Consider the following 22,575-nt stretch of genomic DNA (forward strand, 5'->3'; position numbering starts at 1 on the left):
ACAAGAACTAAGATCAACTTGTAGCAAAGACTGCAAAATAAGTGAACAGAATATAAGCAGTGAAGAAATAACTTTCATAAATATGTTGAAAAATGAAAAAATCAGAATTATGAAACCTGATAAGGGGGGAGGAATGGTGTTAATGTATGATTCAAATTATGAAGCTCACATGTATGCACTTTTACAAGACATAGACCAGTATGCATTAATGTCTAGGAACGAATATAACATAGCATTAGCTAAAATAAAATTCATATTGACGGACGATCTGTTGCAAGGAGCTATTAATGAAAATCTATACAATTATATCTTTGTCCACAAACCTAGGATTCCTATCTTATTTGGGATTCCAAAAATCCACAAGGGAATCAACCCTCTGGTTTTCAGACCTATTGTAGCTGGCGCAGGGGGAATTACTGAACCCCTTGGCAAATTCATTGATTTTATTATGAAACAATACAATGAAAAATTAAGTTATGTTTGCAAAGACTCGTGGGAATTTTTAAAAGCCTTTCCCATTAATATTTACACCCAAGAAATTTTAATGGACACGATAGACATAAAAGATCTTTTTCCCAGTATTCCACACCAAACTGGGTTGGAATGGTTTACCGAATTCCTCAACAATGAAACAAATCTCAGTAATACTTTTAAAAACTTATTAGTAAAATTCATGACAACAATACTGGAAAATAATTTCATATTCTTCAATGGCGAAATTTTCAAGCAAAGAATAGGGGTGGCTATGGGAACACCCTGTGCCACAATCTACGCCAATGCTGTGCTCCATATGTGGGAAAGTAAACACATCTTTCAGCAAGAATGGGCAAAATACATTATGTTCTACCGCAGGTTTTTAGATGACATCTGTATTTTATGGCAAGGAACTACAAATGAACTGGACTTGTTTTTAAATTACATCAATTCTTCAACTAGTTTTCTGTGTTTCACCCATGTTGTAAGTGAAACAAGCCTAAATTACTTGGATGTCTCCATTTATAAAGATCACAATACAAAACAGGTTCACTCCAAAATTTTCCGGAAAACAACTTTTTCAAATTCGTTGCTACATTTTACCAGCCAGCACCCCTTTCATCAAAAGAAAGGGATTGTTAAAGGACAATTAATTAGGGCCAGTAGAATGTGCAGCAAGAAAGATGATTTTGAGGATGAAATTAGAAAACTACACAGCTTGTTTTTGCAGCGTGGATATCCACTAGACCTACTAACTACCCTCACACAAGAAGTGACTAATTTAAGAGACAGTTCTTACAAACCCCTGCTAGGTGTTGGATGTATAAATTCAAGGCAAAATGAAGCGAGCAAAGGCAGTACAGAAAAAAGTTGTGGTTTTGTATATACGTTTTCCAATGACAGCATTGGGATTGAACAGTCTGTATTAAAGTATTGGCCGGTACTCAAAATACACGATGACTTCAACTCGATACTGGAAAACAAACCACAATTTATTAGAAAGAAAGGTCCTAGCCTCAAAGAAATATTCGAGAGAAGACAACACCTACAGGCCAACAGACATGGAGTTAAGAAAGGAACTTATAAATGCGGGGCTTGTAAACAATGTCACATGATAATCCATGACTCCCACTTGTTTTTGAAGGCAAGGAACTTTGACATCAAGTCACAGGGACATTACACCTGCAATACTAAGGGAGTGGTATACTTAGGACTATGCACCACGTGCAATAGTTTCTATATTGGAAAAACGGAGAGGGAGTTGAGAAAAAGATTATACGAACACTCCTATGACATAGAGAAAAAGAAGGAAAATAATGCCTTCTACAAGCATTCACTAACATGTCCAAACTACAATCTTAAGTTCATAATTCTTGAACAAGTCCTACAAAATGAAAGAGGTGGCGACTGGGAATCTGTTTTGGAATCCAAAGAATTAACATGGCAATTAAGATTAGATGCAAACAAAAGTCCTGGATTAAATGACACTTTAAGCATAAGCTCAGTTCTAAAATTAAGGAGAGCTAGACTTTAATATCCAGTTTAGGGAGAACTAATTAATTATCAGCCTATTTTCCAAAATCAATTTTAAAATATTTTAGAATGGTGTTTAGAAAGAAACCCTTTTGTTCAGTATATTTTTAACATATTTATTGTATTTGTATAGGCTTTGCTGCTACTAAGGTTCCTTTTTAACATAATTATTATATATTCATATATGTTTTGCTGCTATACACATAGAAAATTGTAAATATTATCAACTTTATCCTTTTAATCTTCTTTTCTACCCACCTCCGCTCCCCCCCCTTTTCTCTCCTTTCTTCCCTTTTCTTCTCATCTTTAAGATGATCGCAACCAAAAAAGCACAATTTGAACATTTTGCACTGAGTTAAATGTATTGTGACATGTTATGTTTTTAAAAAAACAAAAATCCCCATGTTAATTTTAAATAAAATAATACTCTAGATCACTATGATACAATGTACAAAGTAATCCTCATATTTTTAAACAATTATTTTTATTTAAATACTAAGTAGTATTACCTTAAGAAATCATTTGCATATGTAATGAATTAAATTGAAGTAAGTAAATGTATATAAACTGCCATTTAGGCAGCTTTCATTGTACTTGATAAAGCTCGGTAGGAACCGAGTGAAAGCGCTTGTGTTAAACGTTGTGTTTCATGTGTTTTGGTGGAATAAAACATCGTATTTGTGTCAGCAGCATTGGAATTATTGCCTCCGCTCAGCCATCCTGGAATTTAGTGTTCTTTGCTTTTGGTGCGTTTGACTTTCTTCTTAAGTAGAAGTTGGTTAGCAGTGAGTCATTTTTCAACAGAGTACAGATGTTCTTGAGTGAGGGTGAGTAAGTGAGTGAGTGTCAGAAGTGGAGATGATAGTAATGTCGTCAGCATATTGACTCAAGAGTGGTAGTGATTGTTAGCAAAGCTATTGAATAAGAGGGGCCCCAGGATGGAGCCTTGGGGAACCCTGGTTTAAACAGAGAGGAAAGGAGAGGTGGCAGAGAGCCATTTAACATATTGTAGTTGGTCAGATAGGTAGCTAGAGAACAACCAGCCTAGTGTGGAGTTACAGAGGTTAAGGGAAGCTAGCCTGGAGAGAAGAAGTTTATGAGATACAGTATCAAAGGCTTTAGAGAGGTCGAGGAACAGGCAGGAGATTAATTTATTATTATCGAGAGATGAAGAAATAGAATGAGTAAAAGATAATAGAGCTGTAGTGGTGCTATGATGAGGTCGGAAGCCATGTTGTGTGGGGATGAGGAGGTACTCTTGGATGAGATAAGACATGACCAGTTTGTGTATGCACTTTTCAAGAATGTTAGATAGGGGGATAGAATTGCAATTGGCCTGAAATTTGATGGATCAGTGGAGTTACCTCCTTTGTGTAGGGGTAGAACAGATTTTTTTTCCAGATAGCAGGGATGGTGCTTTCTTTAAAAGAATGATTGATGAGGATGGAGACAGGGTAGGCAATGGAGAAAGCTGCTAACTTGAAAAAGGCAGGTGGTAGGTTATCAGCGGAGGGGGACCAGGGCTTAAGCTGATTAAGAAACAAGCGGATAGTAGCATTGGTAATGGGTTTAATGGAGACATGAGTAGTATGGGAAAGAGGAGGCGTGGTGTCTGGAATACAGTTAGAATTAGTTTTGAGTAAGTTCTGTCTAGAGTCAGTAAAGAAGGAGTTCAGTAAAGAGACAGTTTTGGTAGAGGATGAGTTAGGAAAAGGATTGGGGGGATGAGTTTCCAAGGTGTAGTATCTTGTTGACAGAGGGCCAGACTTTTGAGGGGTCGGTATGAGAGTTTATTTGATGGTTGAGGTAAAAAGATTTTTTGTCTAGGTAGACTTGTTTTTTAGTTAGCTTTCAAAGTTCTCATTAGAGCTGGAGATTTGAGTAGTTTTATGCTTGTGCCAGGATTTCCAAGCATTGTCCCTTTTTTGCATGTCTTTGGTAATCCGGGGGGGGGGGTATTTAATTTTTACCCTCATTTTTCTGATGGGGGCTAAGTAGTTGACAATGTTAAGAAATGTACTGTTAAAGTTTATGATGGCTTCATCAAGGGTGAGGTCATATAGGAAAGACCAATCTATAGAACAGAGAGTTTGGTTGAATAGATTTGGGTCAAAGTTAGATAGGTTACATCAGTCTCTATATGTCTGAGATTTAGTAGCTTGGGAGGAGTGGCATTGAATTGAAGTTGAGAGGCGATCGCTAAGTAAGTCAGGTAGAGCAGTGGGATTAAGTTAGTGATTGGGTTGGGAGGTGAGAATCCAGTACAGAATACAGCTGGAGTTAGATAGTTAGTTAATGTGAGTAGGAGAGGTTATACATTGTGAAAATGTATATATATATATATATATATATATATGTATATATATATATATATATATATATATATATATACATATATATATATATATATATATATATATATATATATATACATACATATATATATATATATATATATGTGTGTGTGTGTGTGTGTGTGTGTGTGTGTGTGTGTGTGTTGCAGAAAAAAGATGAATGTCCATAAGAACACTACCAGGAAAAACAGTAAAATGATCCCTGTTATTAAGGAAAGGCATACTGCAGAAGATGCGATTAGTTTTTAAACGCCTCAGTCACACCATTTGTATACCTGACAGTTGATATCAAAATTGTAGCCAGCTTTTCTTACAGCTCCATAATCTGGTACCCTGTTCAGCTCAAAGTTGAAGGCCAAGCTTCAAGTTAAGGCCAGTGAGTGTGTCACTAAGGACCTCATTAACAAGGATATAGGCAGTCTTCAAACTTTGGAATCTAACCTATTTGTGTTTTCTAAAGGCAGATCCTGCCTCTTAAACCTGGTAAACTTTAAGTCGTCAAGACATTAGAGTAAGGTAAATCAGTTCACAGGGCTTGTCCAAAGTCTTCAATACCATTTCACTCTCAGGCATCACTGATAAGCTAATCCAAGTAAATGTAAAACCCTGTGTTATCTACTGGATAGCAAACTGACTTATTGACAGAACTCAGTCTGACAGTGCTGCCAGCTCCCTCTCAGCTAAAGGACTCTTTACTAGCTGTGTCCATCAGGGACTGGTCCTGGGACTCTTTGGCATCTACTTCTCTGATATTAAAGAAGGCACCAAAGGCTTGTGACTGATGAAGTTTTCTGATGACTGCAAAATAAGACATTTCATAAATACCCCATCTAACCTATATAGTCACATGGGGGGGTCTAAGACCATGGCTTCTAACTGAATGCCAAAAAACGTAGCTCTATGTCCTTTGGCAAACCTGAGCATTCCTGCTCCTATCACATCGGGAATACACCACAAAAATTTAAGAGAGTAATATGGGATTCAGACAATGTCACTGTGAATAAACTATCCTTTAACCATCATGTGAGCATACTGTCAAGATCCAAGGAGGTCACTTTTCTGCTGTTCTCCTCCCTTATCAGATCATTAATAGAATATAATGTCCTCCTTTGGTGTGTGTTTAGTAAAACATAGCAGCTCCAGGACCCTTTTAGGCATAATGCTGATGAGTGGAATAAGAGTAGTAAGTACACCCCTTGCTCTGGCACTTCTAGCCCTTATGAAAAAGATGCTAAAATTAAATTGGAGCCTGATATTAATTAATGTAATGAATTTCCTGCAACTATTCTTGCTTGCCTCTTTTAATGTCTTCATACCTCTCTATACAATGATATGATCTAGGTATAGCTCCTCATGGTTCCCTGCAGAGTTCCTAAGCCAGCAGAGAGCAGAAAAAACAACTTTCTTGATCATAAGTATTTTTTAAACTTTTTAGTTTGCATTTTATGATCTTTTGAGCTTTTCGACTACTGTTTGTGTCTATATTACTGTTTTATTACCTTATTTTCCTGTTTTTGTGAGCTTATATTGTTGATTGCACTTGTGGGCTAAAGTATTGCTTAAAAGTAACAAACAGGCTAATACACTCAAGTGTACCAGCCTTTGATAGCAATTTAGTCGAAAACAAAGCATTTACTGCATTTTTTTCTGTCTGTTTGCAAAAAAAAAAACAAAAAAAACAAAAAAATACTTCTCCTTTCCTAAACTTTCCTAGCTAGTTGTTCCAGTGATCAGATTTTGCTGATCCCTGGGATTTGTATTTGGTTTCTGTGTTCCTCCATTTTCTTGTGTGGCCAGAGGTAGTTTCTTTACTCACCAGTGGGAGTGGGGAGTACTGAGCTGCTTGTTTGTCCTCAGAGGAGTGGTTAGAAGCAGCAACTAGTAATTTGTCGGCCATTTTGGGTCATTTCCTGTTTTTTCCAGCCGGAAGTATACCCCTCACTGGTGAGATCTGATCACAAACTAATCTCGCTGGAGGTCCTCATCCCGCCCCCACCCGAAATGAAAAAGACCACAGTAAAGAACTTCTCGAAAGCCGACTTCACACTTCTAAAGACTAGTGTGGTCTCCTTTAAGGCCCCTGAGCCAGTGGTTAACATTACTCAAACCGCTGAATCACTTACAAATGCCTTCTACCAGCACCTGCAGGGCTGCATGGATCAGGCAATCCCAAGCAAAACAAAGACTCTTTGTACCAAAGGCAAGCGTCCAGTCTGGTGGACCCCAGCCATAAACAAACTCTACAACAAAAGGAGAAAGCTACTACAAGATAGAGCAAAATCCTTAAAAGGTAAGACACCGCTGATCACTATAAGTAAAAAGCTAAGAGCTCTCATAAAATCATCCAAAGCTAATTTTGAGAAAAAAATAGCTAAGGACTCTAAAGACAACCATAAGGCATTCTTTAGCCATGTCAGAAACCTAGGAGGAAACTCCCAGATATGCTCAGAATTAGTTCAAAATGATGTGAAGATTACTGATCCTACAGACATTGCCAACATACTGGCTGAAAAGTTCAGTGCAAACTTCTCCTCCCCTAAAGGAGAGATATCTATACCAAATGATTGTAGCCCCCCAAACATCTCTAACGCCCAGGTGAGAACTGCTCTCTCCAAGGCAAAGAACACAGCATCCATGGGACCTGATGGTGTCCCCGGCTGTGTGCTCCATGAACTCAATGAGGAATTAAACCCACAGTTAGGACAGCTGTTTAATCTTAGTCTCACCTCCGGATACGTACCCAGGGAGTGGCGCAGCGACTGTGGTCCCACTCCACAAAGGCGGTGCCTCCACCGACCCTGGAAATTACCGTCCCATTAGCTTGACAAGCCTTATCTGCAAAGCCATGGAGAGGATCATAATGGATCTCATAAATAAAGACATAGGGAACTTGCAGACTTTGGATCCAACCCAGTTTGGCTTTGTCAAAGGCAGATCATGCCTTCTAAACTTGGTTGACTTTTTGAAACAGTCACCAAGGCCATTGACGAGGAAAGGCAGTCCATACAGCCTACCTAGACCTGGCGAAGGCTTTTGATACAATACCTCACTCAGGTATCATTGAAAAACTCATCAACTTAAATGTAAACCCATACATTACAAGATGGGTTGCAAACTGGCTGAGTGACAGAACCCACAGGGTCAGAGTTGCTGGCGCCATGTCAGACTCAAAGCCTGTCACAAGTGGTGTCCCACAGGGCTCAGTCCTGTGCCCACTCTTGTTTGGCATCTACTTTTCTGAAGTACAAGCAAACACAGGAGGGTTATGGCTGACAAAGTTTGCAGATGACTGCAAACTAGGCGCCGTAGTGGAAAACACATCCGACACAGATATCCTTCAGAAGGGTCTCACAGAAACGGATAACTGGTGCCAGAGCCATGGCCTAAAGTTAAATGCCAAGAAATGCATAGTCATACCCTTCGGGAAAAATAAGGTTACCCCTAGCTACCATATAGGTGGCAATCCCCTGAACACAGAAGAAGTTATTACGGACCTGGGAACCCAGGTTGACAGTAGCCTTTCATTCGACACTCATATTGCTAAAGTAGTTAGAAAGACCTTCTACATTGCCCACCTTATCATGAAGGGATTCACATCTAGATCAAGGGAAGTCATAGTCTCCCTATACTCATCACTTATCAGACCAATGATCGAGTACAATGCCCCATTCGGAATGTATCTGACCCGACACTTGCAGCAGCTGGAGAAGCCACAAAAGTTCCTCACCAAAAGGATAAAGGGTCTCAAAAATCTGTCTTATGCTGCCCGACTGAAAGAACTCCAGTTATATTCAGTTGCTTACCGCTTGCTCAGAGGTGACCTATGCCTGACATACAAGGCCATGTCAAACCCAGATTTGATGAACATGCTTCATCTCAAAAAATCTAGATCCCTCAGAGCCACAAGGGCGGGAGACTTAAACCTCGACACGGTTATTAATAGGACGTGCTGGAGGGATAGATTCATCACCCAAAGACTCCCTATGCTGTGGAACAAAATCCTGGTTTATGTGAGGCAGAGCACCTCGCTGGCCTTGTTCAAGAGGAATCTTGACCAATGGATGGGAGATCGCAGATACACCCCAGGAGTTACCTCAGTGTCACTGCTCGACAGAGGCACAGCAAAATAATGGGCATAGTTTCTCCAAACTAAAGGGGTGGCGTAAGCCACAAAACTATGGGCTAGGCTTATAAATGCCCTCGGGCAGATAGCCTAGTATGAACCTATGAACCTATGAACCTATGCTGCTCTCCCTGTCACATAAGCCATTTCACTCATTATGGCTACATCTTATCCAAGAAGCTCTGCTAAGCATAATGCCATTTTTCCATCCATGTTTTGACCTTGTAAATTGCTTCTTAAACTAAATGTGGTAACATATTTGTACATCTCTAAATATTTATATGTTTTATAGCATGGGTCTATATCATATCATCAAATGTCCTATTTAGCGAACGCCTATTAGTCGAAGTCTAATAAGAAAAAACAATAAATAGCAAACATTTGTGTGAGTGAAACATTTTGCTGGGAAAACAACCAGTCGGCCATCATTGGGGATTTGCTCTCTTCCCCACTGCAGTGCGATCTTGGAGGTGGTATATTTAGTTAGGGGGGTGTGGGAGTGTAGCCCCCCCACACACATTGGGGTGGGGGGGCACAGTCCCCCCAGTACAATGGGTTTTGTTTGGTGATGTTTTTTCTGTGTTTTGCTGGGTTAGTCCACTGTTTTTTACCATAGAGAAACATTTTGGTTAAATGAACATTCGGTATTTAGTGTTTTCGTTTATACGTGTTTGACTAACAGGTGTTCGCTAAATAGGACTTTGATGATATGATATAAACTCTATATTCCTGCATCTGTAAATATGTATATATATTTGATTTTTAGCATATCCTTGTATCTGCAATATGTTTTGTTCATTTCTTATGTGATCCTATTTACCCGGGCTGCACCTGAAATGGTCCATTGAGATCAGTGCACTATCCATGCAAACAAATTAATAAATAAATAGTAAAATGTCTAGGTAAATTGGTGTGATCATTGGCTAGGCTACAAATAAGCCACTAGGTCAACAGTCCAGTATGAACCCATGAACCTATTTAAAACAGCTGAATGGGCAAACTAACTTCAGTGAAGTTTTTAATTCACAAACCACCGAGAAAGCAGCTTAGACATAATGGCTGGCTTTCTTTATGTGTACCAGGACTGATAGTAAAGAACATACATGTTTTTTCCTTTGTTTTCTTTATTTACTTCTCTTCAATTTGAAATGGGAATTAGTCTTTTGTAGCTAATGTTCTATTCCTGTTATTATTAAGTAATGAATGAATGAATTAGTGAATTAATTCATTAAAAAAAGAAACACAGCAAAAATGCACTTCAAGGAATAGCAGCTGCTCATGACAAAAGCACTAAATTATTTGTGTGTCAGGTATTTCTTGAGCTGAGATTTTTTTAAGCATTTGCAAGTTTGCTTTTTTGTTGTATAACAATGGGGATGGACAGCAAAAAAAATAAATAAATAATTCTAAGCTTGTTTCCTGCCTTTCCTGCAACTAGTCTACTCCAGATACAGATTTGCTGTATCCAGGACAGTTTGTAAGTTTCTGAGCCCCCCAAGCCTTTCTATGTTGGAGGGAAGCCTTCTAGATTATCAGTGGAAGTGGTAAGCCCTAGGTAGCCTATCTACCACAAGAGTGGTTTCTGGCCCAAAAATTGTAGTTTATTGGCTGTTTGGGTAGTTTTTCCAGCTCTTTCAACATTCAGGTCTAAAAGTCTGTGCTTGCATTTATTTCCCACCTTTCCAGTAGTTAGTCTAGTCCAGATACAGATTTGATGTAGCCAGGACTGTTTGCAAGTTTCTGAGAGGTGCCAAAGTCTGCTCTTCAATTGTTCCCTTAGATTTGCTAGTTATCTCCTCTCCTGCACTTTTACTAGCTTATTTAGTCTGGCACTTTACCATACCAGACTTCTTGTAGCAATTATTGTAGCACACAAAAGTGCTACCATCACTAACCATTCTAGAAGGAAGCAGCTGCAGTACTTATTATTAATGCCCACCCCTCCAGGCATGTCTAAAGGTCAGTGGCCTGTGCTTTTTCCTATTAACCTGATGAACTTGGGCATCGTGAGGCAAAGTAGCAACTGCCTCATGGACATTGACAACCCTCTCCTCTTACCTCACAACACTCAGACTTGCGAGACATGCACTTATATATCCACATTGGATGCCACTCAATCTCCAGCCAAGACCAGCATATCTGGTCAAGAGGAGAAGGTCAGCACTTGCACCACACCACATGGAACACAATGCCCTCCAGGACACACACCAGCACTGCCTTCACATAAAAACACAAACCAAACACCCACCTTCGTGGAGGCTCTCAATAAAAATCTATCCAAACAGCAAAGACCTCCAAGGCAGAAACGCACTCGACCACCACAACACAACACAACACTAATCACGAGACACATAATTGTCCTAAACAGTGTGCCACTCAACCAAAGCTCCTAATGCAAAACAGCATGCCCAGCACACTAGTCATAGGTGACTCGAAAGTGAGGCATACTGATGTCCCACTCACTAGGTTGAATAATGAGAAAGTAACAGTCAGCTGCCAGGATCTGCCATATAATGCACGCACTCAGGTTTCTCAACAACAGGTACAAATATGACTCTGTCATTGTGCATGTGGGTGTGAATGATCTAACACATACCTCCCTGTACTACATGAAAAGAGATATGGAAGAGCTGTTGAATTATGTAGCCCAGGCTGGTACAACCCTAGCCCTGAGCAGCATCCTACCATCACCCAGAATGATATCACAGTACAAGCAGAAAATTATTGATTTCAATAATTATCTAAGTTTCTGGTGTAATTCTAAGCGGATCCAGTATCTGTCTGCCTGGGATGACATGACTAACAGACCTCGATGCTTTACCAGAGATGGCCTGCATCTGCCACCCCTGGGCTTTTGGATACTGGCCAAGGCTCTTGCCACCCCTAAAGTGCCTTTTTAGGTGGTGTTCCAAAGACGAGATTACCACAATAACAGCTACAAACAAATGCAATCTGAGGGTCATGCTGCTCAATGCTAAAAGTATAAATCTCAAAATGCACGTGCTCGAAGCACTCCTTAAAATGGAGAACATCGGCATTTGTGCTATAACAGAGACCTCGTTCAAGGCAGCAGAAAACACCCCTGCACTACCATGATACAACTCATTCCACATCTTTCAGCCTCAGAACTTGGAACAAAGCTCCAAAAATGGTGGTGTTTCCATATTCATAAAGGATGCACACACCTCCAGACTGGTAGCCCAACATAACGCATCAGAGATACTTCAGGTGCAGCTTACATTGGGTAAGGCAGTGATTCAGGTCGCAGCCTGTTATAGGTCCCCACCCATGTCCCAAGACACTCACTCCATCTTCCTAAGCACCCTGGAGAATATTAGGATCCAACCTAATACACTCATACTGGGAAACTTCAACTACCCCTCCATTAACTGGGAAAACTACTCATGTACCGATACACTTGCCGAACATTTCCTGGAATTCATTAATTCCAGTGCCCTGGACCAGCATGTTCTTACTCCCACTAGAGGTAGCAACATCCTTGACCTGGTCATTACTAATATGGACGACCATTGCTCTACACCAGTAGACAACTCCTCCCTGGTTAGATCCGACCACAAACTAATCACCTTGGAAATCCACATCCCTACAACCCCCCCCCCCCACAAAAGTAACCACCATGAAAAACTCCGCCAAAACTAACTTTGGGCTCTTAAGAACAGAGGTGGCTAACTTCATGGCAGCCATGCAAATGGAGAATAGTTGCTTGACCCCGAATCATACACCAATGCACTGTACGAACATGTACACAAATGCATGGATCTCACCAATAGAACCAAGATGCTCTCCTCCAAAAAAAGGAAGCCAATCTGGTGGTCCCCTCCCAAAAACAAATTCTACAACAGAAGGAGGAAACTGATGTGAAATAAAGATAAGTCCCAAGACTGTAAAAACTCCCTTATTAGCCTCAAAAAAAAGTTGAGATCCCTCATCAAATCCTCTAAAGCTAGCTATGAAAACAGAATTGCAGCAGATAGTAAAGACAACCACAAGGCCTTCTATAGTTATTTAAAGAACTTCCATGGCAATATCCAGATTTGCTCTGAGCTACTGCACAATGGGACTTCCTATACCGAGCCAACAAATATTGCCAATATACTGGCCAATAGATTCAGTGCCAACTTTACCCCTCTCTCCCACCAAAGGACTAATCACAATACCAATAGATTGCCAGGCACCCAGTATTAATGCTGCACAGGTTAAAAACAGCACAGTCCAAGGCCAAGAATACAGCTTCTATGGGGCCTGACAATATCCTTGGCTGTGTTCTACATGAACTACAGAGTGAACTGGCATGCTACCTGTGTGCCCTGTTTAATCACAGTATCATCTCAGGCTCTGTCACTACTGAATGGTGCACTGCTATAGTCATCCCTCTCCACAAAGGAGGAGCGACTACAGACCCTGGGAACTATCATCCCATTAGCCTGACAAGTCTGATATGGAAAGCTATGGAAAGCATCATCACGGACCTAATAAACAAGGATATAGGGAATCTCCAAACTCTGGATCCCACACAGTTTGGTTTTGTGAAGGGTAGATCATGCCTGCTCACCTTGGTCAACTTCTGTGAGGTGACTTCACCAGAGCTGTGGATGAAGGCAAGGTGGTTCAAGGCCTTTGATACCATTCCCCACTCAGGAATCATAGAAAAACTCACAAAGCTAGACATCAACCCTTATATCACTAGGTGGATTGCAAACTGGCTCACAGATAGAACCCACAGTGTGAAAGTAGCTGACTCCAAGTCAGACTGCTGACCAGTCATGAGTGGAATCCCTCAGGGATCAGTCCTGGGTCCTCTGCTGTTTGGTATCTACTTCTCAGAAGTCCCGTCCAACACAAAGGAACTCTGTCTGTCAAAGTTCACAGATGATTGCAAGTTGGGAGCCATTATTAACTCCTGAAGTGATGTTGACATCCTACAGAAAGGCCTCACAGAGACCAACGACTGGTGTCACAACCATGGCCTTAAGCTCAATACCAAAACCATGTGTCATCATCCCCTTTGGGAAAAACCTAGCTCCCATGAGCTACCACATTGCTGGTAGTCCACTGAACACAGAAGGAGTTATAAGAGATCTGGGAACACATGTTGACAGCAACCTATCTTTTGACCACAACACTGCCGCTGTGGTCAGAAAGTCCTTCTATGTGGCACAGCTCATTACTAAGGGTTTTGCATCCAGGAAGAAAGAGGTCATTGTCTCCCTCTACTCTTCCCTCATTAAGCCAGTCATCAAGTACAAAGCCATATTTGGCATGTACCTCACTAGACACCTGCAATAACTGAAGAGGCCGCTAAAGTACCTCACAAAGAGGATCCTAGGCCTTAAACACTTGTCCTATATGGACAGACTCAAAACACTCCAACTATTCTCTGTCTCATATCGCCTACTTAGAGGCGATCTCTGCTTGACTTACAAAGCCATGTCTGACCCAGCTCTGTTAGAAATCCTACATCTAAGGAAATCCCAATCCCTCTGCACCACATGCTTCAGAGACCTCAACCTCATTGCCACAATCAACAGAACGTGCTGGAGGGACAGGTTTATAACCCAGAAACTGTCCATGCTATGGAATAGACTTCCCATACATGTCAAATAGAGCACCTCACTGGCCCTCTTCAAGAGAAATCTTGATGAGTGGATGGGAAATAGAAAATTCACACCGGGGTTCACTCCAAGATCCCTATTAAGTATTTGAATGTTTAAAGTTTGAATGTCATATGGCCAACACCATATGATTGAACTTTAAAAAGTTTGAAGGTGAAAAGCAATGGCTCCATATGGCACAGAATGGGATTCCCTTTTCTGCACTGAAGTGTGATCCTGGAGTTGGTATATTTAAGTAGGGGGGTGTGAGGGTGTAGGGGGGCTTGCCCCACTGTTCAGAGCATTAAGCTAAGTTTTTTTTTATTTTTTATTATATATTCGATGTTTCAAACTTCACTCATATGTTGTCAAACATATGAGGCTCGAAGTTTTGAAACTTCGAATATATAATATAGACCCTCACTCAAGTGGCTCTAGTTGACAGAGTCACTGGAAATTGAGGTTGTGTTGCACCATGCTAGGGTAATCATATGGGCTAGGCTTGTAAAGGCTCCAGTGCCATTAGCCTAATACACACCTAGGAACCTATATTGTTGAATTTACAGGAGGCATGCTGATAGCTTTGTTTCATTACTGTGCATGTTTTTGAATATTAACATCAATTATCCTCTTTCACAGACCTCATTGTATACCTTCATACATTGATTGCAGCCTTTTCTTTTTGTTTACTCCTGTGAATAATAGATGCTTTGTACATTGCTTACTGTTATTTTTTTCTTCTGAATATATTATATGATTGTAGTTTTCTATTTCATCTAGATATGTGTTTCGTTATTACTTGTTTTAGGAAAGTATCACAACTTCATGACTAATTAGGTGATAAATCTGTATGTATACATGGAAGCCCACATATACAGCAATTACACAGTACACATTACAGATGGATACCTGTAAAAAGTTTCACTCATACAGTTTTCTGATTATAGGTTGAATTGTTTAGCCTTAGGAGTATAATTATTCCATCTCACCAGGAAACTTGAGTTTCATTTAGGATTATGGAAATCACATGGCAAACTGAAGGCTATGCATTTAGGAAATGTGATACTACTAGTCCAGCTTTTTAGACTCCAGCTTTTACTACTCTTTAATGTAAATGAGAAACTTTTTAAGAGTCCTTAATAACTCTATCCAGAAATTAAAATCACCCAATATTTGCTCTCACTTTAGAAATTACCAAAACCTTTGATCAATTAAATCTTAATTTCCTATTTAAAGTCATGGCATATTTTGGCTTTCTCCAAATCAGTTCTATAAAAATATTTATTCTAATACTCCCAGATTTCTTTATATCAACAAACAACTGCCCCTCATTAAAATTATTAATGGTGCAGAACAAGGGTGTCTGCTATCTCTATATCTTTTGAATCTGTAAATAGAACTTCTATTTCTGTCTCTTCTACAAAATCCATTTCATCATATACAAAAAACTGTAATATATCCATACCATTAACTGCTTTTGCTGATGACTTAAATCTATACTTTACTCTACCTAGTATAGATTTGCTGAAAATTCTACACAATATTAATATCTTTTCAATATTTTCTAATTACAAGTTAAATCTAAACAAATGCTCAATCTTTCTTTTAAATCCAGAATATAAAATAATAAACTATTTTCCAACCTCCAAAATAAAAATTAATTACTCACTAAAATAATTAGGTATCAACTTTCACCACAATAATGCATTATTCTATAAAGACAACCTTGCTAAAACCTGGGCAAATATTAGGAACAATACTCTTGGAACAAAATGAACTTTTTGATACTTTTTAAAGCAGCTATCATTAAAATTTACATTTTACTTAGACTTTTATTCTATTTCAATTCCGTTTTCCTAATAGTACAAAAAACACTTTTTTTTAAACTGTCACAACAAACTTAAATTCTTATTTGTAAGTAACTCATACCTAAAATCTGTTAGAATCAAATACTACAAATTACAGTAACAAAAGAAACAAGGCAGTATGAACTCACCTTGATTTAAATTATATTATGACATAATTAACTCTGACAGACTTCTAAAAATATTAAAGGGCAATCCTAACCAGACCAAGTGGTGTCCTATTTGGACAAAATTATACATACTTACATACATACAAATATTTCAAGTGTGGAGTTTAATTCCCTTCTAGTCTGCCAATATACCAATCCACATAATAAGTGTCCAGGCTGTACTTAAAATATTTAAACTAGTACTTGCTTATTTATGGTATAATCACAAACAAAAATATCAATGAAACCCAAATGTCCTAAACTTCTTAAACACAAAACATTTCAAAATCATTAAAATGCATACATTTTAATACAAATAATAAATACTCTTCAAAACTACATCAATATGCTGTTAGCAAAATTCATTTACCTTTCCACAACCAGTCCATTTAAACCCTAACTTCAAACTGAATAATTCAATGTTAACTTTGTCAAATTTCATTCTACTCAAAGATAAACTTGTTATGGACTTCTTTACTCACAGGAATTCTTCATTAAATTAATTAAAAATGTGTTAAATCTAACAAAAGGTTATACCACTATATTAAGACAAACACAAGATAACTATATCAAATCTGGATGAACCCAAAATTAATGAGCATGATACAAACTTTTGCAGACAATTATAGACTTCTTTGGTGTCAGGAAAATTGGCTTCCAATACCTACAAATCAATTATCTCCTTTAAATTCCAAGATACTACCATTAATACAAATAATGGACACATTTTAAACACATCAGTTATACAAAACCAAATAAATAATTCAACTAACTACCAAGTTGGTACCACTTAAAAATTTATACTCAATTAATGATTGCTAATAATGAATATTTGACCTTAACAATACTTAATAAATATTTTCCACTTACTCACCAAACTGCTCTCTTCGTAAATCCTACAATGTTGCCCTACTACATATTCTTCGGAATTGTAAATATTCTTATAAACTATGGTGTTCCTTAAAAGTCAAGCTGAAAAAAATGGGTTATGAGAAATATACCTTGTCATGGAAATTTACACTGTTACATATCCCACCTCCTAAATTATACAATCAACAAACTCAAAGAATAAAAAGTAACCAAATACTAATAAAAGTAAAAAGAATCCAGGCCACCTTGTTGAGGTAAAACAGTCTTTATAACAAAACGACAATTCCAAATATGGGTGCTTTCGTCTACAAGCTAGACTTCATCAGATAAGAAACATGCACATCTGCTACCCTTTACTTAAATACCATTTCCCCTATATGTTAACCAATTAACATTTAAAAGGAAACACCTTTTAAAAATTCACTTTTTAAAAATTTCTTCTTTATACATTTCCTAAAATACAATATCTAAGAAAACATTCTAAAATGTCTATGAATTAAATAATTTTATCAAGATATACAAAGAAAAAATCTCATACAACTACGAAATGCCTGTACATACTTAAATGTACCAACCTCATACCCCAGATTATATAATATTATTATTATTGACATACATTTTATCAAAATGTTTGCAAAGGACATCCATACATCCCAAATATTTGTTTATAACAAACAAATACTGAAAAAAATAAAAGAATTATTGAAAAAATACTTATTTCAAACAGGAAAAAATTAACTTTTTGTGTAGTGTGAAACTAGAGCAAAACCTTTTAAATGTTTTCTGCCTTAGATATTGGAACAGGCTTGATGGTTACATATTCATTCAAACCAGGTGTAATGAAGGATTTTAATCTCAACTGCCATTTCAATTCTTTACCCAGCAAAGCATTTTTTATGTCTCCCCCCTTGAGGTTGTTTTCTGTGATGGAATCAATAATACTAAATTTAAAACCATTATATGCTGGGCATACCAAAGAATGTTTATATAAGGCACTCGTCTCTTTCCCTGTACTTATGTCATATTGGTACTCATACATTCTATCTATTAGTGCCCTTTCAGTTTCTCCTATATAGAATGCATGGCAGCCATGCATTCTATATAGGAAAAACTGAAGAGGCACTAAAAGATAGAATGTATGAGCACCAATACTACATAAGAACAGGGAAAGAGATGAGTGCCTTATATAAACATTCTTTGGTATGCCCAGCATATAATGGTTTTAAATTTGGTATTATTGATTCCATCACAGAAAACAACCTCAAGGGGGGAGACATAAAAAATGCTTTGCTGGGTAAAGAATTGAAATGGCAGTTGAGATTAAAATCCTTCATTACACCTGGTTTGAATGAATATGTAACCATCAAGCCTGTTCTAATATCTAAGGCAGAAACATTTAAAAGGTTTTGCTCTAGTTTCACACTACACAAAAAGTTAATTTTTTCCTGTTTGAAATAAGTATTTTTTCAATAATTCTTTTATTTTTTTCAGTATTTGTTTATTATAAACAAATATTTGGGATGTAGGGATATCCTTTGCAAACATTTTGATAAAAGTTATGTCAATAATAATAATATTATATCATCTGGGGTATGAGGTTGGTACATCTAAGTATGTACAGACATTTCGTAGTTTTATGAGATTTTTTCTTTGTATATCTTGATAAAATTATTTAATTCATAGACATTTTAGAATGTTTTCATAGGTATTGTATTTTAGGAAATGTATAAAGAAGACATTTTTTAAAAGTGAATTTTTAAAAGCTGTTTCCTTTTAAATGTTAATTGGTTAACATATAGGGGAAATGGTATTTAAGTAAAGGGTAGCAGATGTGCATGTTTCTTATCTGATGAAGTCTAGCTTGTAGATGAAAGCGGTCATATTTGGAATTGTCGTTTTGTTATAAAGACTGTTTTACCTCAACAAGGTGGCCTGGATTCTTTTTACTTCTATTGTAAGTAACCCAACCTCTGTGCAATTAAATATCTGCCATTATTAACAAGATTATTTAAGGCAGATATTGTAATTAATCTATGTTTATTTTCTCTCAGTTTGTACTTTATTGATCTAATACATCTTTTTATGCATATACCACTTTTGTGTATAGTTCCCTATAAGTTGTGTCTGGATTTTGTATGTTGTCTATTTATTATCTTTATCTGCTGAATATTTCAGTGTGTTGTTATATAATTCCTCAAAATTGTATTAAAAGACAAAAAGTGAAAACATTTAGCCAATGTCTAAGGAAAGCTGATATGTAAAAATAAACACCACCTCTGATGACAAAGACTGTGAAAGAAACATGTTATTGATGGGCATTATCTTAATTTGGCTAAAACACAAAAGATGCGATTAATTAAGCACATTTGTTAACATTAACAATTTGATCAGTATATACCACATGAGTTATTCAATCATAGTGTTGACTGCATTATTTGGAGTAATGCTCTTCCACTTTTAAGACAACAGGAAGGGGATCTTCTACTATGCAAAGCAGAAAGTTCCATTTCAACACGTTTTTTCCTTCTTATCCACACATCCTCATAGCCTGTGTGCCAGGCAAATTAAATGAGTATGTGTTGCCGCTACATGAAAGGTGACACAAGTGCTTGCTTTAGTATAAATGCTTATAGCAGCTCAAAGGGATAATTTGTTAAGGGTCTTATAGGGTGGAAGAGTTTGGCTGTTGATAACTGAGTGATATAAGGCTTTAAATGTATAACTGATAAAATCTGATTCATTAATCTGTTATACCACTCATAACCAAATACTAAATTATAACTACCTTCACATCTTTCTTGTATATCAGTGAAGTTGACTGCTCCTGAGAGACTCTTAAATCCAAGTTTGCACGTGCAGTAATAGCTTCCAATGGTGTTGTGACATTCTGCATTATTAGGACATGTATTATCAGCAATACATTCATCGGCATCTGAAATGATAGTGAAACAAAAACATAAGAGGTATTTCACAAAATGCAAATGTTAATAAGTATTAAAAACTCTTTCTTTCCCAAACTTTTCCCAAATTTGTAATGGCCTTTCTTAAACTAATAATAGATGGGTCAGATTATCATACTGTTAGTGTGAATGAAAATGTGATAAAGAATAACAATTATATGCAGACATACTGCTCTGTGGCAGGAGCTGGGGCTATTTAGGACACTGTGTGCAATTTGTAGCTGTGATATTTCATGTATGTGAGGGATCTCAGCTCATCTTAAGCTTTTCAGGGATATACAGTGATGGGATTTGTAGCTACTACTCCTTGCAAATCTTGCTATCTTGTTATAGCGGGTCTCTAGTTTGGTTAAGAGATTATTTTGGAGGTTAGTAAGTATGAGAGCAGTATACAGCAGGGATGGTAGAATAAATGTTTGACACAGTATAGGTCTAGATTTGTTAGGTATATATTTGTTGCTGCAGTATAGAAGACCTAGTTTTGACTGGACATTTTGATACAGTTTAAAATATGTAGGTTGAATTTTAATTGGTTGTCCATAGTAACACCAAGTGATTTGGTGTTTGAGTCAGTGGTGATAATTGTATTATCTAAGGATTAGATGGTGAAGTTGTCTTTAGCTGGATTGAGGTTTTTTGGAAGGAAACAGAGAAGCTTGCTCTTTTTGGGTTGAGAAGCAAGTTGTTTTCAGTTAGCCATTATTCTGTTAGGTGCAGAGATTGTTGAGTGACAGTGTGGAGATCTTGTATATTGTCATAAGTGTTAATAATTTTGGAATCCTCTGTGTACTGTATTAAGGTATAGTGTGGGCAGGAGACATGGAGGTTATTTGTAAATATATTAAAAAGTAAGGTGCCCAGGAGAGAACCCTGGGGAACCCCAGCCTTAACAAGACAGAAAGGGGAGAAGGATGTTTGCCATCTGACAGACTATCCATTTGAATGGTTGCTGTTAAACCATGAGGTAGTGGAGGTAGAGAGTTATAGGTTTGAAAGTTTGTTTAGGAGGATGAGATGGGAAATGGCATCAAATTCTTCAGACAGTTTAAGGAATATAGCTGATAGAGTTTATCATCATCTCTGGCTTGCTTGATGTTGGGTGTGAAAGATAGGAGGCAGTGGTAGTACTGTGCAAGGGTCGGAAACCATGTTGTGTGGGTGTAATCAGGTTTGCCAGTAAGAGGTGGTTTAGTATTTGTCTATGTATACATTTTTCCAGTATCTTGGATAAGGTGACTATATGTCAATAGGCCTGTAATCTGAGGGTTCTGTAGAATTTCCTCCCTTGTGGAGGGGTATTATGAAGAATTTTTTCCAGATATCTGGTACTGTATTTTCTTGGATGGATCTATTGATAGTATAGATACAGGATATGCTATGGATTTGGCTGCATGTTTGAGAATAATGAAAGGAGTTTGCTGGTTGATGGGGAACATGGTTTGAATTTATTAAGAAGTGAAATGATGAAGGAAGTTGCAATGGATGCTAGGGAGAATGAGGGAAGAGATGAGGTATGAGATGGAGTCTTAATATCAAGAGTTTCTGGTTTAGTAAGCTTTTCTATTGTTTTGATGAAAATGTTGTTATGTAGGCTAGCAGTTTCATTAGAAGGTTTGTTAGGGAAGGAGTTTGGTGAAGAGGGGCTCCTTGGAGATAGTAGTTTGTTTACTGAGTGCCAGAATTTCTTTGGGCTGGAATGTGGATTGCTCAGAGATTTTGATAAAAAAATGTTTTTTGTCTAGTAGGATCTGCTTTTTTGTTTGGTTGTGAAGTGTTTTATATAAGTTCAGGTGAAAGGTTGAGCTGTTATTTTTCCCCATGCTCTCCAGGCACTGTCTCTCTTGTTCATAAGTGATTGAGTTGCTTGGTTTAACCACGGTGCATAATTACATTTTAGCCTAGTTTTTCTACTGAGAGCCAGGGTGTTAAGGGTTTCTAGGAATATATTATTGAAGCTTTGGACAGCCTCATTAAGGGGTAGTGTGTGTAGGAATGACCAGTTTGCACTGGACAGTAATTTGTTTAGGGTGACAGGGTTGTAGTTTTTAAGGTTATGAGACTCTTTGTATTGATGGCTCTTGTTAAGACTAGGAGTGTGTCTTACTACTGAGGTAGGGAGGTGGTCACGAAGGGAGCTAGGTAGGGTGAAAGGGTTATGATAGCACTAGGAGTTGGATGCTAATATCCAGTCGATGGCCAAGCCATTCTCTGATTTTTTTTGCTGGTGAGTGGGCAAGGTGAACAGCTGGGTAAAGCCATAAACATTTATAGAGTGGCTAGGGGATGCAGTATTAACAAGGTTCCAGTCAATATTCATACTCCCATTGATGGTGGTTTCATAGTGAATGGATGTAGAAATCCAAGAAAGAAACTGCTCGTGTATGGGAATGTTTTTACCTGGGGGTACGTAGACTGCTGCAATGGCAAGTTTTTTGTGTTGATTTAGGTTACAGGTTGCTATAAGTATTTCAGAAGGACAGAAATCAGGGATAGCCATTGAGAGGGGGGAGAGAGTGAGCTGGTCAGAGTAGAGTATAGTTATTCCTCCACCCTCTTTTTTACTTCTAGCTAGTCAAACAATATTATAACCGGGGGGAGAATTTTGCAATTTGTAATATGAGGTTTTAGCTATGTC

At 37.8% G+C, this 22,575-nt stretch overlaps 1 protein-coding gene across 1 annotated transcript in view; it reads right to left on the bottom strand.

Annotated features, from left to right (window-relative positions):
• LOC122810706 (fibrillin-1-like) overlaps positions 1 to 22,575 on the bottom strand; it is a 532,858-nt gene that overhangs the window by 244,813 nt on the left and 265,470 nt on the right. Inside the window, exon 24 of the mRNA XM_044082270.1 lies at positions 19,766 to 19,912. Coding sequence (XP_043938205.1) covers positions 19,766 to 19,912 — 147 coding nt within the window. The remainder of the gene's footprint in view (positions 1 to 19,765; positions 19,913 to 22,575) is intronic.

Source organism: Protopterus annectens, chromosome 9.part0 (assembly GCF_019279795.1).
Source record: "Protopterus annectens isolate FY-2018-M chromosome 9.part0, PAN1.0, whole genome shotgun sequence".
In the NCBI taxonomy this organism is placed as follows: domain Eukaryota; kingdom Metazoa; phylum Chordata; order Ceratodontiformes; family Protopteridae; genus Protopterus; species Protopterus annectens.